The sequence below is a fragment of the Carcharodon carcharias genome, chromosome 18 (genome assembly GCF_017639515.1).
Source record: "Carcharodon carcharias isolate sCarCar2 chromosome 18, sCarCar2.pri, whole genome shotgun sequence".
NCBI classification, from domain to species: Eukaryota; Metazoa; Chordata; class Chondrichthyes; order Lamniformes; family Lamnidae; genus Carcharodon; species Carcharodon carcharias.
This window is the reverse complement of record NC_054484.1, coordinates 93,235,136-93,251,326: the sequence shown is the minus strand read 5'-3', so window position 1 is coordinate 93,251,326 and position 16,191 is coordinate 93,235,136. Positions and strand designations below refer to the sequence as shown.

Sequence of the window (16,191 nt, the reverse complement as noted above, 5' to 3'; positions counted from 1 at the left end):
GCAATTTTGGAACTCTCTGTCTCTGAAGGTGGCTGAGGCGGGGTTATTGAATACTTTTAAAGGAGAGGTAGATTGATTCCCTTGCCTAACAAGAATCTAAGGTCATTGGAGGTAGATGGGAATGTGGAATTCAAAACACAAACAGGTCAGCCATGATCTTACTAAATGGTGGAGCAGGCTCAAGGGGCTGAATGGCTACTTCTGCTCCTATTTCATATCTTCGCATTTCTCAGTAAATCGCTGCAGGCCTGCTAACCCAGCCATCACGCGCTGAGCTAACCCAGCCATCACGCGCTGAGCTAACCCAGCCATCACGCGCTGAGCTAACCCAGCCATCACGCGCTGAGCTAACCCAGCCATCACGCGCTGAGCTAACCCAGCCATCACGCGCTGAGCTAACCCAGCCATCACGCGCTGAGCTAACCCAGCCATCACGCGCTGAGCTAACCCAGCCATCACGCGCTGAGCTAACCCAGCCATCACGCGCTGAGCTAACCCAGCCATCACGCGCTGAGCTAACCCAGCCATCACGCGCTGAGCTAACCCAGCCATCACGCGCTGAGCTAACCCAGCCATCACGCACTGAGCTAACCCAGCCATCACGCACTGAGCTAACCCGGCCATCTCGCACTGAGCTAACCCGGCCATCACTCGCTGACCTAACCCGTCCATCACGCTCTGAGCTAACCCAGCCATCACGTGCTGAGCTAGCCCAGCCATCACGCGCTGAGCTAACCCAGCCATCATACGCTGATCTAACCCAGCCATCATACGCTGATCTAACCCAGCCATCACACACTGAGCTAACCCAGCCATCACGTGCTGAGCTAGCCCAACCATCATACGCTGAGCTAACCCGTCCATCACGCTCTGAGCTAACCCAGCCATCACGCTCTGAGCTAACCTAGCCATCACGCTCTGAGCTAACCCAGCCATCACGCTTTGAGCTAACCCAGCCATCACGCTTTGAGCTAACCCAGCCATCATACGCTGAGCTAACCCAGCCATCACGCGCTGAGCTAACCTAGCCATCACGCTCTGAGCTAACCCAGCCGTCATACGCTGAGCTAACCCGTCCATCACGCGCTGAGCTAACCCGTTCATCACGCGCTGAGCTAACCCGTCCATCACGCGCTGAGCTAACCCAGCCATCACGGGTTGAGCTAACCCAGCCATCACGCGCTGAGCTAACCCGGCCATCACGCGCTGAGCTAACCCGGCCATCACGCGCTGAGCTAACCCGGCCATCACGCGCTGAGCTAACCCGGCCATCACGCGCTGAGCTAACCCGGCCATCACGCGCTGAGCTAACCCAGCCATCACGCTTTGAGCTAACCCAGCCATCATACGCTGAGCTAACCCAGCCATCACGCGCTGAGCTAACCCAGCCATCACGCGCTGAGCTAACCCAGCCATCACGCGCTGAGCTAACCCAGCCATCACGCGCTGAGCTAACCCAGCCATCACGCGCTGAGCTAACCCAGCCATCTCGCACTGAGCTAACCCAGCCATCACGCGCTGAGCTAACCCAGCCATCACACGCTGAGCTAACCCAGCCATCACGCGCTGAGCTAACCCAGCCATCACGCGCTGAGCTAACCCAGCCATCACGTGCTGAGCTAACCCAGCCATCACGTGCTGAGCTAACCCAGCCATCATACGCTGAGCTAACCCAGCCATCATACGCTGAGCTAACCCAGCCATCATACGCTGAGCTAACCCAGCCATCACGCACTGAGCTAACCCAGCCATCATGTGCTGAGCTAATCCAGCCATCATACGCTGAGCTAACCCAACCATCACGTCCTGAGCTAACCCAGCCATCACGCGCTGAGCTAACCCGGCCATCACGCGCTGAGCTAACCCGGCCATCAGACGCTGAGCTAACCCAGCCATCACGCTTTGAGCTAACCCAGCCATCATACGCTGAGCTAACCCAGCCATCACGCGCTGAGCTAACCCAGCCATCACGCGCTGAGCTAACCCAGCCATCTCGCACTGAGCTAACCCAGCCATCACGCGCTGAGCTAACCCAGCCATCACACACTGAGCTAACCCAGCCATCACACACTGAGCTAACCCAGCCATCACGCGCTGAGCTAACCCAGCCATCACGCGCTGAGCTAACCCAGCCATCACGCGCTGAGCTAACCCAGCCATCACGCGCTGAGCTAACCCAGCCATCACGTGCTGAGCTAACCCAGCCATCACGTGCTGAGCTAACCCAGCCATCATACGCTGAGCTAACCCAGCCATCATACGCTGAGCTAACCCAGCCATCATACGCTGAGCTAACCCAGCCATCATACGCTGAGCTAACCCAGCCATCACGCACTGAGCTAACCCAGCCATCACGTGCTGAGCTAATCCAGCCATCATACGCTGAGCTAACCCAACCATCACGTCCTGAGCTAACCCAGCCATCACGCGCTGAGCTAACCCGGCCATCACGCTCTGAGCTAACCCAGCCATCTCGCGCTGACCTAACCCAGCCATCATGCGCTGAGCTAACCCAGCCATCTCGCGCTGAGCTAACCCAGCCATCACGTGCTGACCTAACCTAGCCATCTCGCGCTGAGCTAACCCAGCCATCACGTGCTGATCTAACCCGGCCATCACGCGCTGAGCTAACCCAGCCATCACGCGCTGAGCTAACCCAGCCATCACGCGCTGAGCTAAACCGGCCATCACGCGCTGAGCTAACCCAGCCATCACACACTGAGCTAACCCAGCCATCACACACTGAGCTAACCCAGCCATCACACACTGAGCTAACCCAGCCATCACACACTGAGCTAACCCAGCCATCACGCGCTGAGCTAACCCAGCCATCACGCGCTGAGCTAACCCAGCCATCACGCGCTGAGCTAACCCAGCCATCACGTGCTGAGCTAACCCAGCCATCACGTGCTGAGCTAACCCAGCCATCACGTGCTGAGCTAACCCAGCCATCACGTGCTGAGCTAACCCAGCCATCATACGCTGAGCTAACCCAGCCATCATACGCTGAGCTAACCCAGCCATCACGCACTGAGCTAACCCAGCCATCACGTGCTGAGCTAATCCAGCCATCATACGCTGAGCTAACCCAACCATCACGTCCTGAGCTAACCCAGCCATCAGGCGCTGAGCTAACCCGGCCATCACGCGCTGAGCTAACCCGGCCATCAGACGCTGAGCTAACCCAGCCATCACGCTTTGAGCTAACCCAGCCATCACGCTTTGAGCTAACCCAGCCATCATACGCTGAGCTAACCCAGCCATCACGCGCTGAGCTAACCCAGCCATCACGCGCTGAGCTAACCCAGCCATCTCGCACTGAGCTAACCCAGCCATCACGCGCTGAGCTAACCCGGCCATCACGCTCTGAGCTAACCCAGACATCTCGCGCTGAGCTAACCCAGCCATCACACACTGAGCTAACCCAGCCATCACACGCTGAGCTAACCCAGCCATCACGCGCTGAGCTAACCCAGCCATCACGCGCTGAGCTAACCCAGCCATCACGCGCTGAGCTAACCCAGCCATCACGTGCTGAGCTAACCCAGCCATCACGTGCTGAGCTAACCCAGCCATCATACGCTGAGCTAACCCAGCCATCATACGCTGAGCTAACCCAGCCATCATACGCTGAGCTAACCCAGCCATCACGCACTGAGCTAACCCAGCCATCACGTGCTGAGCTAATCCAGCCATCATACGCTGAGCTAACCCAACCATCACGTCCTGAGCTAACCCAGCCATCACGCGCTGAGCTAACCCGGCCATCACGCTCTGAGCTAACCCAGCCATCTCGCGCTGACCTAACCCAGCCATCATGCGCTGAGCTAACCCAGCCATCTCGCGCTGAGCTAACCCGGCCATCACGCGCTGAGCTAACCCGGCCATCAGACGCTGAGCTAACCCAGCCATCACGCTTTGAGCTAACCCAGCCATCACGCTTTGAGCTAACCCAGCCATCATACGCTGAGCTAACCCAGCCATCACGCGCTGAGCTAACCCAGCCATCACGCACTGAGCTAACCCGGCCATCTCGCACTGAGCTAACCCGGCCATCACTCGCTGACCTAACCCGTCCATCACGCTCTGAGCTAGCCCAGCCATCACGCGCTGAGCTAACCCAGCCATCATACGCTGATCTAACCCAGCCATCATACGCTGATCTAACCCAGCCATCACACACTGAGCTAACCCAGCCATCACGTGCTGAGCTAGCCCAACCATCATACGCTGAGCTAACCCGTCCATCACGCTCTGAGCTAACCCAGCCATCACGCTCTGAGCTAACCTAGCCATCACGCTCTGAGCTAACCCAGCCATCACGCTTTGAGCTAACCCAGCCATCACGCTTTGAGCTAACCCAGCCATCATACGCTGAGCTAACCCAGCCATCACGCGCTGAGCTAACCTAGCCATCACGCTCTGAGCTAACCCAGCCATCATACGCTGAGCTAACCCGTCCATCACGCGCTGAGCTAACCCGTTCATCACGCGCTGAGCTAACCCGTCCATCACGCGCTGAGCTAACCCAGCCATCACGGGTTGAGCTAACCCAGCCATCACGCGCTGAGCTAACCCGGCCATCACGCGCTGAGCTAACCCGGCCATCACGCGCTGAGCTAACCCGGCCATCACGCGCTGAGCTAACCCGGCCATCACGCGCTGAGCTAACCCGGCCATCACGCGCTGAGCTAACCCAGCCATCACGCTTTGAGCTAACCCAGCCATCATACGCTGAGCTAACCCAGCCATCACGCGCTGAGCTAACCCAGCCATCACGCGCTGAGCTAACCCAGCCATCACGCGCTGAGCTAACCCAGCCATCACGCGCTGAGCTAACCCAGCCATCATGCGCTGAGCTAACCCAGCCATCACGCGCTGAGCTAACCCAGCCATCACGCGCTGAGCTAACCCAGCCATCTCGCACTGAGCTAACCCAGCCATCACGCGCTGAGCTAACCCAGCCATCACGCGCTGAGCTAACCCAGCCATCACGCGCTGAGCTAACCCAGCCATCACGCGCTGAGCTAACCCAGCCATCACGCGCTGAGCTAACCCAGCCATCACGTGCTGAGCTAACCCAGCCATCATACGCTGAGCTAACCCAGCCATCATACGCTGAGCTAACCCAGCCATCACGCACTGAGCTAACCCAGCCATCATGTGCTGAGCTAATCCAGCCATCATACGCTGAGCTAACCCAACCATCACGTCCTGAGCTAACCCAGCCATCACGCGCTGAGCTAACCCGGCCATCACGCGCTGAGCTAACCCGGCCATCAGACGCTGAGCTAACCCAGCCATCACGCTTTGAGCTAACCCAGCCATCATACGCTGAGCTAACCCAGCCATCACGCGCTGAGCTAACCCAGCCATCACGCGCTGAGCTAACCCAGCCATCTCGCACTGAGCTAACCCGGCCATCACGCGCTGAGCTAACCCAGCCATCACACACTGAGCTAACCCAGCCATCACACACTGAGCTAACCCAGCCATCACGCGCTGAGCTAACCCAGCCATCACGCGCTGAGCTAACCCAGCCATCACGCGCTGAGCTAACCCAGCCATCACGTGCTGAGCTAACCCAGCCATCACGTGCTGAGCTAACCCAGCCATCATACGCTGAGCTAACCCAGCCATCATACGCTGAGCTAACCCAGCCATCATACGCTGAGCTAACCCAGCCATCACGCACTGAGCTAACCCAGCCATCACGTGCTGAGCTAATCCAGCCATCACGCGCTGAGCTAACCCGGCCATCACGCTCTGAGCTAACCCAGCCATCTCGCGCTGACCTAACCCAGCCATCATGCGCTGAGCTAACCCAGCCATCTCGCGCTGAGCTAACCCAGCCATCACGTGCTGAGCTAACCTAGCCATCTCGCGCTGAGCTAACCCAGCCATCACGTGCTGATCTAACCCGGCCATCACGCGCTGAGCTAACCCAGCCATCACGCGCTGAGCTAACCCGGCCATCACGCGCTGAGCTAAACCGGCCATCACGCGCTGAGCTAACCCAGCCATCACACACTGAGCTAACCCAGCCATCACACACTGAGCTAACCCAGCCATCACGCGCTGAGCTAACCCAGCCATCACGCACTGAGCTAACCCAGCCATCACGCACTGAGCTAACCCAGCCATCACGTGCTGAGCTAACCCAGCCATCACGTGCTGAGCTAACCCAGCCATCACGTGCTGAGCTAACCCAGCCATCACGTGCTGAGCTAACCCAGCCATCATACGCTGAGCTAACCCAGCCATCATACGCTGAGCTAACCCAGCCATCACGTGCTGAGCTAACCCAGCCATCACGTGCTGAGCTAATCCAGCCATCATACGCTGAGCTAACCCAACCATCACGTCCTGAGCTAACCCAGCCATCACGCGCTGAGCTAACCCGGCCATCACGCGCTGAGCTAACCCGGCCATCAGACGCTGAGCTAACCCAGCCATCACGCTTTGAGCTAACCCAGCCATCACGCTTTGAGCTAACCCAGCCATCACGCTTTGAGCTAACCCAGCCATCATACGCTGAGCTAACCCAGCCATCACGCGCTGAGCTAACCCAGCCATCACGCGCTGAGCTAACCCAGCCATCTCGCACTGAGCTAACCCAGCCATCACGCGCTGAGCTAACCCAGCCATCACGCGCTGAGCTAACCCAGCCATCACGCGCTGAGCTAACCCAGCCATCACGCGCTGAGCTAACCCAGCCATCACGCGCTGAGCTAACCCAGCCATCACGTGCTGAGCTAACCCAGCCATCATACGCTGAGCTAACCCAGCCATCATACGCTGAGCTAATCCAGCCATCATACGCTGAGCTAACCCAGCCATCACGCACTGAGCTAACCCAGCCATCATGTGCTGAGCTAATCCAGCCATCATACGCTGAGCTAACCCAACCATCACGTCCTGAGCTAACCCAGCCATCACGCGCTGAGCTAACCCGGCCATCACGCGCTGAGCTAACCCGGCCATCAGACGCTGAGCTAACCCAGCCATCACGCTTTGAGCTAACCCAGCCATCATACGCTGAGCTAACCCAGCCATCACGCGCTGAGCTAACCCAGCCATCACGCGCTGAGCTAACCCAGCCATCTCGCACTGAGCTAACCCGGCCATCACGCGCTGAGCTAACCCAGCCATCACACACTGAGCTAACCCAGCCATCACACGCTGAGCTAACCCAGCCATCACGCGCTGAGCTAACCCAGCCATCACGCGCTGAGCTAACCCAGCCATCACGCGCTGAGCTAACCCAGCCATCACGTGCTGAGCTAACCCAGCCATCACGTGCTGAGCTAACCCAGCCATCATACGCTGAGCTAACCCAGCCATCATACGCTGAGCTAACCCAGCCATCATACGCTGAGCTAACCCAGCCATCACGCACTGAGCTAACCCAGCCATCACGTGCTGAGCTAATCCAGCCATCACGCGCTGAGCTAACCCGGCCATCACGCTCTGAGCTAACCCAGCCATCTCGCGCTGACCTAACCCAGCCATCATGCGCTGAGCTAACCCAGCCATCTCGCGCTGAGCTAACCCAGCCATCACGTGCTGAGCTAACCTAGCCATCTTGCGCCTGAGCTAACCCAGCCATCACGTGCTGATCTAACCCGGCCATCACGCGCTGAGCTAACCCAGCCATCACGCGCTGAGCTAACCCGGCCATCACGCGCTGAGCTAAACCGGCCATCACGCGCTGAGCTAACCCAGCCATCACACACTGAGCTAACCCAGCCATCACACACTGAGCTAACCCAGCCATCACGCGCTGAGCTAACCCAGCCATCACGCACTGAGCTAACCCAGCCATCACGCACTGAGCTAACCCAGCCATCACGTGCTGAGCTAACCCAGCCATCACGTGCTGAGCTAACCCAGCCATCACGTGCTGAGCTAACCCAGCCATCACGTGCTGAGCTAACCCAGCCATCATACGCTGAGCTAACCCAGCCATCATACGCTGAGCTAACCCAGCCATCACGTGCTGAGCTAACCCAGCCATCACGTGCTGAGCTAATCCAGCCATCATACGCTGAGCTAACCCAACCATCACGTCCTGAGCTAACCCAGCCATCACGCGCTGAGCTAACCCGGCCATCACGCGCTGAGCTAACCCGGCCATCAGACGCTGAGCTAACCCAGCCATCACGCTTTGAGCTAACCCAGCCATCACGCTTTGAGCTAACCCAGCCATCACGCTTTGAGCTAACCCAGCCATCATACGCTGAGCTAACCCAGCCATCACGCGCTGAGCTAACCCAGCCATCACGCGCTGAGCTAACCCAGCCATCTCGCACTGAGCTAACCCAGCCATCACGCGCTGAGCTAACCCGGCCATCACGCTCTGAGCTAACCCAGACATCTCGCGCTGAGCTAACCCAGCCATCACACACTGAGCTAACCCAGCCATCACACACTGAGCTAACCCAGCCATCACGCGCTGAGCTAACCCAGCCAACACGCGCTGAGCTAACCCAGCCATCACGTGCTGAGCTAACCCAGCCATCACGTGCTGAGCTAACCCAGCCATCATACGCTGAGCTAACCCAGCCATCATACGCTGAGCTAACCCAGCCATCACACACTGAGCTAACCCAGCCATCACACACTGAGCTAACCCAGCCATCACACACTGAGCTAACCCAGCCATCACACACTGAGCTAACCCAGCCATCACACACTGAGCTAACCCAGCCATCACGCGCTGAGCTAACCCGTCCATCATGCGCTGAGCTAACCCGTCCATCATGCGCTGAGCTAACCCGTCCATCACGCGCTGAGCTAACCCAGCCATCACGGGTTGAGCTAACCCAGCCATCACGGGTTGAGCTAACCCAGCCATCACGGGTTGAGCTAACCCAGCGTGGAGCTGAGCCACAGATACCTTGCTACAAAAAGCTCTGCATCAGAATGAATCTCAGTATTCCTTGATTTAAGAGGGAGGGAAAACATAGCAAATTAAGATCATTCGCAAAAGCACTGGAGGAAGGATGAGCAGATTATTTTATGTAATGAGTTATGGTATGGATTGCACTGCCTCAAAGTGTGGTGAAAGCAGATTCAATAGTAACTTTCCAAAGAGAACTGGATAAATGCTTGAGATTAGGAAATTGAAGGGCTATGGGGAAAAAGCGGGGGAGTGGGACTAATTAAATAGCCTTCTGATGTTTGTGGTATTTTAGAGGCCGTTAACCTGATCACTATGTAACAAGTCAGCACTTGTGAAAACAGACTTGAAGGATTCAGCTCAATGAGAATACTTCACGAGTATTTAATTCATTTACAGCATTTCTGATGACTGTACAGAGCAAGCCATAATCAGATGATCCTTTTAATCATGTGAGGTTTTTTTAAAATGAAAAACAACAGATTCAATGCAGCACTGGTCAAGTCCCCACTTGGCTAGTGCCTCTTGTAATTGTTACCAGTTAGCAAAGCATTATGATAATTGCACTTTAACGAGGGGAAAACAGCTTGCTTGAAGACTTTACATTGCATGAAATCAGCAGGCCTTTATAAAATCAGTAAATACAATACAGGGGATTAATGAGCTGCAAAGAACGTATTGAACTGCCCAAAATAGTCAGCATGCTTTTAATACATTATAAGCAAAGCTTTTGTAATTGATTTCTATTGCAATGTCAAATGGTTAGCACTATTTGTCCACTATGGGCAGCTGCCCATGAGGATTGTAGATGGTGTAAGTGTTTGGGGCTGTGTTATAAACTATGAAGGAATTACAACACTCCAGGGAATGCAATACTTCACATTGTTCCTCATCCCAATATAACACTTAATACATCAGTATTACTTCAGATTCCAACACACTCTGAGTCACTCTCATTGAATAGTGCAAGTTTTTTCCTGTATAATTTAAGCAAATTTAAACATGAACTTGTGCTCCATACCTAACATGCCTATTTTGTCATAACTTAAAGCAAGTTGTGACTGAATCTTCTTTCATTCATAGTTCTGCCTGAGGATCGGGTATCAGAATGTAAGAAAAAAGTGCAGCAGTAGGTTATACAACCTCTCAAGCTTGTTCCACCATTCACCTTCTACAAGCTTTAGTTTGCATCTTTCCAATAAGCTTTTAGCCACAGGTTTTTTGTTTTCTCGCCATGTTTACTGGATCCTATTAGAAATACTTTTGGGAAGGGCTTAGCTATACCGTTTTGAATTGTAGATGCAGATCCAATCATGATAAGTCCATCGCTGCAAAATATTCTCATTTGTAAACTGGAAGTAAAGTGCCTTCCAATGGTCTTTTACCTCCTAGGGATTCCTCCACTTGCACACAAACTTTTAGCAGTACAGACGACGACGGTGTTAGTCTGATTGAAGATACTGAATCCATGGCTGCTTCAAAAGATGTCTTAGATGGTGAAGGGCAGCTCATTGGCAACGTTAAGTGACCGCCAATGCTGTCACCCGCACTGGATCTGTCACTTTGCTTCACGGCCTTTACAGAGTAGGCCATCCATTGCTAGAATCAGTGTCCCCATGTTTAGAACGACAGCCCTGAAGATTTAGGACTCCTCTGAAATTATGCTAGCATGTGGAATGTTTACGCAAATGTAGTTTTTCCAGTTACTGTGCCTGGCCCTCCCCCCACCCCCAGTATATATAGGGCAGATCTTGCGTCATGAGAACTAATAGAAGCAAAAAAAGGAATGTAGCAGACCATCATAACACAGCCATTGTCAACTGATTCAGTAAAGACATTCAACATGAATACAATGACTTGAAAATTCTCATTTCAATGACCAAGTTAGCAACGAGATCTTAGATCCCGCCAATAATAACTTACTCTAGTTTGGGTGTTGGTTTTGTAAAAAATTCATTGTATAGCCGGTGTTCATCCTGACACACGTGAACCAGAAAAGCACAACCACTGCGGACCTGGAAAAAAATGCAAAAACATTGCTTGTTTAAAGTACAGGTACACTCTTTCAAAACTGGAGTTTTGTCTAAAAACCAGAGTTGTCCGAAAACCGGACATTTTTAGAATGTGCCATGCATCGTTTTAAAAAATTTTACTCAACTAAAATTAGTTGGCCTGGACAATTCGGCTAGGCACTGAATGGTGCTGGACTTGTTATCTGCTTTGCCGCTTGTGCACCTCTCTGTTCCCATGCTCCAAGTAACCCTTGACCCCAACCGACCCAGACTGGCCCAAGCCACCCACTGCCCAAAGCGCCTGGCCCGAAATCCAGCAAAATCCAAAATCTGGCACAGCCTTGCTGGTGGTTTTGAGAGCGTATACTTATAATAGCATGGCTCAGCCTTTTTTTAAAAAAAGAAAGATGTTTTCATTAGATGTTCCACTTTTCACTTCCAAAGCCAGAAGGAACACTAATCAAGACTTGTGAGCCAGTTAGCACCATTTGCTTTAAAATACTATTCCAGGACATATTAGAGGCAAATTTCACAAGTATTTACTATTATAACACAGCAGCATTCTCTCACTTAGTAAAAGCTCAACACCAAAAGTTTGATTTCAGTCTTACAGGGTTTCTTTCAAATGAAGCAGCAATTACAATTAGAGCCAAGCCATATAGGAGGAAAATCCGCAAGTATTTTACACACAGTGGGTAATCTAGAACACTCTCCCCTAAAGGCAGTGGATGCTTGGTCAATTGAAACTTGCAAGGCTGATTGCAATGGTTTTTTCTTAATCAGGTAAGGCTATTAAAAGACATGGATCAAAGGTAAGTAAATGGGGTTGAGGTACAGATCAGCCACCATACGAATGAATGGTGGAACAGGAGTGAGGGCTGAACTGCCTACTTCTGTTCCTATGTTAACGCCTCTCTATTGGCAAGTTGCAAAAACGATAAGAACATCTATAATGCCTTTAACATAGAAAAACGTCACATGGCACTTCACAGAAGCTTTATCAGACAAGAATCGACACTGAGCAAAAGGAGATGTTAGAAAGAATAAACAAAAGCTTTGCAAAAGAAATGGAGAAGGATAGGCCATGAAGAGACTTAAACATGTTAGTATTAAATCTAAGGTGTTTGGTGATCAGGACCTAATATAGGTTAGTGAGCCCAAAAATGATAGGGTACAACTACAGAATTTTGGATGAGCTGAAGTTAATGGAGGGTGCAGGATGGATGCCAAAGGAGCTTTGGAATAGTCAAGCCTGGAGGTGACAAATGCATGGCAGAGGGTTTCAGCACCCGATGGGTGGAGACAATGTTCCAGAAGTGGAAGTAGGCAGTCTTTATGTTGTAAAAGATATGGGGTTGGACCCACAGCAATATGGTTGATTCTTAACTGCCCTCAAGGTCATTTGAGGATGGGCAACAAATGCTGGCCTTGCCAGTGATGCCCTCATCCCATGAAATTTAAAAAAATGTTCTGGCTACAATTTGATAGGTAAGAATGAAACCAAGTGAAAGATGTCTCACTCAGCTTAACAAGAGAGGAGAAGGGCTGGTAGAAAATGGAGTGGTCAGCCATGTCAAGAGTGGCAGAGCTCAAAAGGACAAGGAGGAATAGTGCACCATGGTCAGTGACAATGTGACTGATAGCATTGCTAGCACTAAAATCTGCAAAATAATTGCGACAACTTCAAATATTATCTGCCGAGTTTTGAATTTAAGTTAAATGTATCTAAAAATTGGCCCGAGTTATTGAGGTGCAGGAACCTTTTGAATTGCATCACGTAATTATTTGTACTATACCAATATTTCATCAACTGCAGCAAAATGTAATTGTATTAGTACTGCACATTAAAATTCCCTCAAATGCAGCTTTAGCAGTTGAATTAAACTAATTGTATTGGACATTCTCCTTCCTGTGACAGCTACTTGGGGTATGGTGTGCATTGTAATGAAATGTTATCATTTCAACATTACGTAACCATAACTTCATTCCTTTTACTGCTACTTTTGTTTAATTTAACGAAAGTAGGCAACATTAGAAGTAGGACACAGGTTTGTAACACAATTCCCAATATTGTGGAGAGGTGCAGAGTAGGTTAGACAGTTAATGCTTTGCAGGAGAGGAGTGAAAACACGAGGGGAAATTTCACCCAAGGCTATTCTGGTGAGCCTCGCAGGAGTTAGTTATAGAGCGATTGCAAAATTTCTACAATAGGCTGCCCAGTCCACCCCAGCGGTTGAATATACCAAAGATTGGGTTTGGGGGTGGGGGGAGCAGCACATTACTTTCTTAGCACTTCTAGTGATAACATTTCATTACAATGCACACCATACCCCAAGTAGCTGTCACAGGAAGGAGAAGCATGCAGTTACATCCTCTACCTACCCGATCAAATCACGTCAACAGAAAAGAATAAGAATGGGCTGAAGGCTCATCTTTTCTGGAATTATGTGCATTATGAAGGGAATAGAGGGCAGCTAATGACTACACTTTAAAAATGTCCTGCTAAGCAACTCAAAACTAAAAAAACATCAAGTGCCTAAAGCCAGTAACACATTTTATAAATTGTAATTAATAGCACCATTATTCATTTATCAACACTGGGGAACATGTATATACATTTCCAGTATTTGCATGACAACAGTATTGTCTTTCTAGACTGCTAATACTTCTCAAAACTCATACCAGAGCACAATGATCCCTGTTATTTTGGCTGGTCAGGTCAGCAATAGTGGAGGCGATGCTTGGACCGAGTAGAAGGCCCCTCTGATCCAGGTAGCATTGATGGATCTCGCTCAGTAGCTGCTGATACCTAATGAAAGATGAGGTCTGTTTTAAATTTACTGAAATTGAGGCCACAAATCATCATAACCTCCATAAGCGAAAACCAGTGCTATAAACTCTACTGGTTCAGAAGTATAAACTCATTTGGTTATTTTCTATCAGTATTAGAGAATTCTTTTGGGGATAATAATGTACGTCAAGAGAGTTTTTCCTCTATATAATTTGTGGCAATATTAAAGTACATCCTATTACAGTAGGTTAATCCACATGAAGAGCTAGCCAACAGCCAATGAGCCTTTTACAAAGCAGTAACTTCTAAGATGACAGAGAGAGATAGAGAGAGAGAGAGAGACGGAAAGAGATTTACTGCAGGAGTTCCTCAGGGTAGTGTCCTGGGCCCAACCATATTCAGCTACTTCATCAATTACCTTCCCTCCATCATAAGGTCAGAGTGGGGATGTTCACTGATGATTCCATAATGTTCAATTCCATTCACAACTCCTTAGATAACAAAGCAGTCCATGTCCTCAGGTAGCAAGTCCTGGATAACATTGAGGCTGACCCTGAGCCATACTGAATTAAGTCGTCCCAGGTTCAACTGTGCTCCGAGCTGATATAGTTAATGCTACATGTATTAACTCTTTCAGTTCCTCAAATAATGAAGCATCTGTGCCCACATGCAGTGAGATCCAGACAACATTCAGGCTTGGGCTGGTAAGTGGCAAGTAATGTTCCTGTCACACAAGAGTCATCTCCAGCAAGAGAAACTCTAATCACTTCTCCGTGGCATTCAGTGGAATTACCACCAATGAATCCTCCACCATGAATATTATTGACCAGAAACTTAACTGCACCAGCCATATAAATACTGTGGTTACAAGAACAGGTCAGAGGCTGGGAATTCTACAGCAAGTGACTCAACCTCCAGACCACCTGCAACATCCCCCAGGGTTTTCCCATCATCTTAAAGGCAAAAGTCAGGAGTGTGATGGATCACACTTGCCTGCTGAGTGCAGCTCCAATATTTAAAAAGCTTGACACTATCCGAACAAAGCAGCCTGCTTGACTGACACCCCATTCGCCACCTTCAACATCCACTCCCTCCACCACGGTTGCTATGAATACTATCTACAAGATGCGCTGCAGCAATTCGCCAATGCTTCTTTGACAGCACCTTCCAAACCTGTGAACTCTACTGCTAAAAAGGACAAGAGCACCAAGTTTTCCTCCACCCCATCCCACATCCTGACTTGGAAATATATCACTATTCCTTCATCATTACTGAGTCAAATTCCTGGAACTCCCTACCAAACAGCATTGTGGGAGTATCTTCACCACAAGGACTGCAGCAGTCTAAGAAGGCATTTCGCAACCACCTTCTCAGGAGCAATTCGAGATGGACAAATTTTCCAGCTTTGCCAGTGACATCCACATTCTGTGAATGAATAAAACAAGTACAGATGCAAGCTCTTTTTGAAATAATTTGACTCATTAGCTGGCATATTTAGTAAGTGGTCTTATTACCTCCAGGTTGTGCTCTCCTCCGGACATATGTTGGTAATAAGTGTAATGATACATTTTGCACATCTAGTTTACTTCCTTCTTTTGTGATTTTTGTTTCCCCTTTTTCAACAAACCAATTCTACTTGCTGTTCTTTTGGCTACACTTAATCCTGATCCCTTGCTCTGCTACACGCAGCTATGCTAAATTTCAATCTTTTCAACAGCTATGGGCAATAAATGCTGGCCTTGTCAACAATGCCCACAGGCTGTGAATGAATAAAAAGACAGCAAGGAAGAGAACAAATGCACTAACAGCCTTTATCACACCTCAGCATGTTTGATATGTGCTTCACAGTTAGTAATATACTTTTTGTAGAGTAGACACTGTTATTTCTATTCATCTTTAGAACTGTAAGAAGGCTGGTGACATTTATAAGAATTTGCTGTAAAGAAAACATGGTAGAGCGAAATCTCAGAGCCCACCATAGTGATCAGGTATGGATAGATCCTTTTTCCACTCAACTTTTGATTGACAGAATTACTTAGCAGTGAGGTGATATGAGATGATACAAGAATACATTAGAGTTCTGTTTAAACTACCAACACTAAAATAGGTAGTGGATCGATAACTAAAATTCCCTTTGAAGAACAAGAGCATTTCTTGGCAACTTCATACAGATGTTTAAACTTCCTAAACTCTAATGAATAACCCAATGTGGGTAATTTTAGAATCTGTAGTTTCACTTTAGTATTCCACCTACATAACCAATGCAAAAATTCAAAAGTGATTCACTAGATGGGAAACTCTTTGGGGACAATTCCAAAGATGTGAAAAGGTGATGCAAAAATGCATTTCTTCTATACAGAGAAACTGCTATTCATAACTAAATAATCTATCAAGACAGTGCATATTTTTTCTAAACAGTTCATTGATAATCACCTCCTTAAGGAATCCCTTTACATGATGAACTAGTAAAGTTTTACATGCTAGTA

The 16,191-nt window shown here is 50.1% G+C and overlaps 1 protein-coding gene across 1 annotated transcript in view; it reads right to left on the bottom strand.

The window, feature by feature from the left end:
• Positions 1-16,191, bottom strand: part of cog3 (component of oligomeric golgi complex 3) — a 69,011-nt gene that overhangs the window by 23,897 nt on the left and 28,923 nt on the right. The window contains exons 10-11 of the mRNA XM_041210955.1: positions 13,597-13,723; positions 10,826-10,917 (exon numbers count right to left, since the gene is read on the bottom strand). Coding sequence (XP_041066889.1) covers positions 10,826-10,917; positions 13,597-13,723 — 219 coding nt within the window. The remainder of the gene's footprint in view (positions 1-10,825; positions 10,918-13,596; positions 13,724-16,191) is intronic.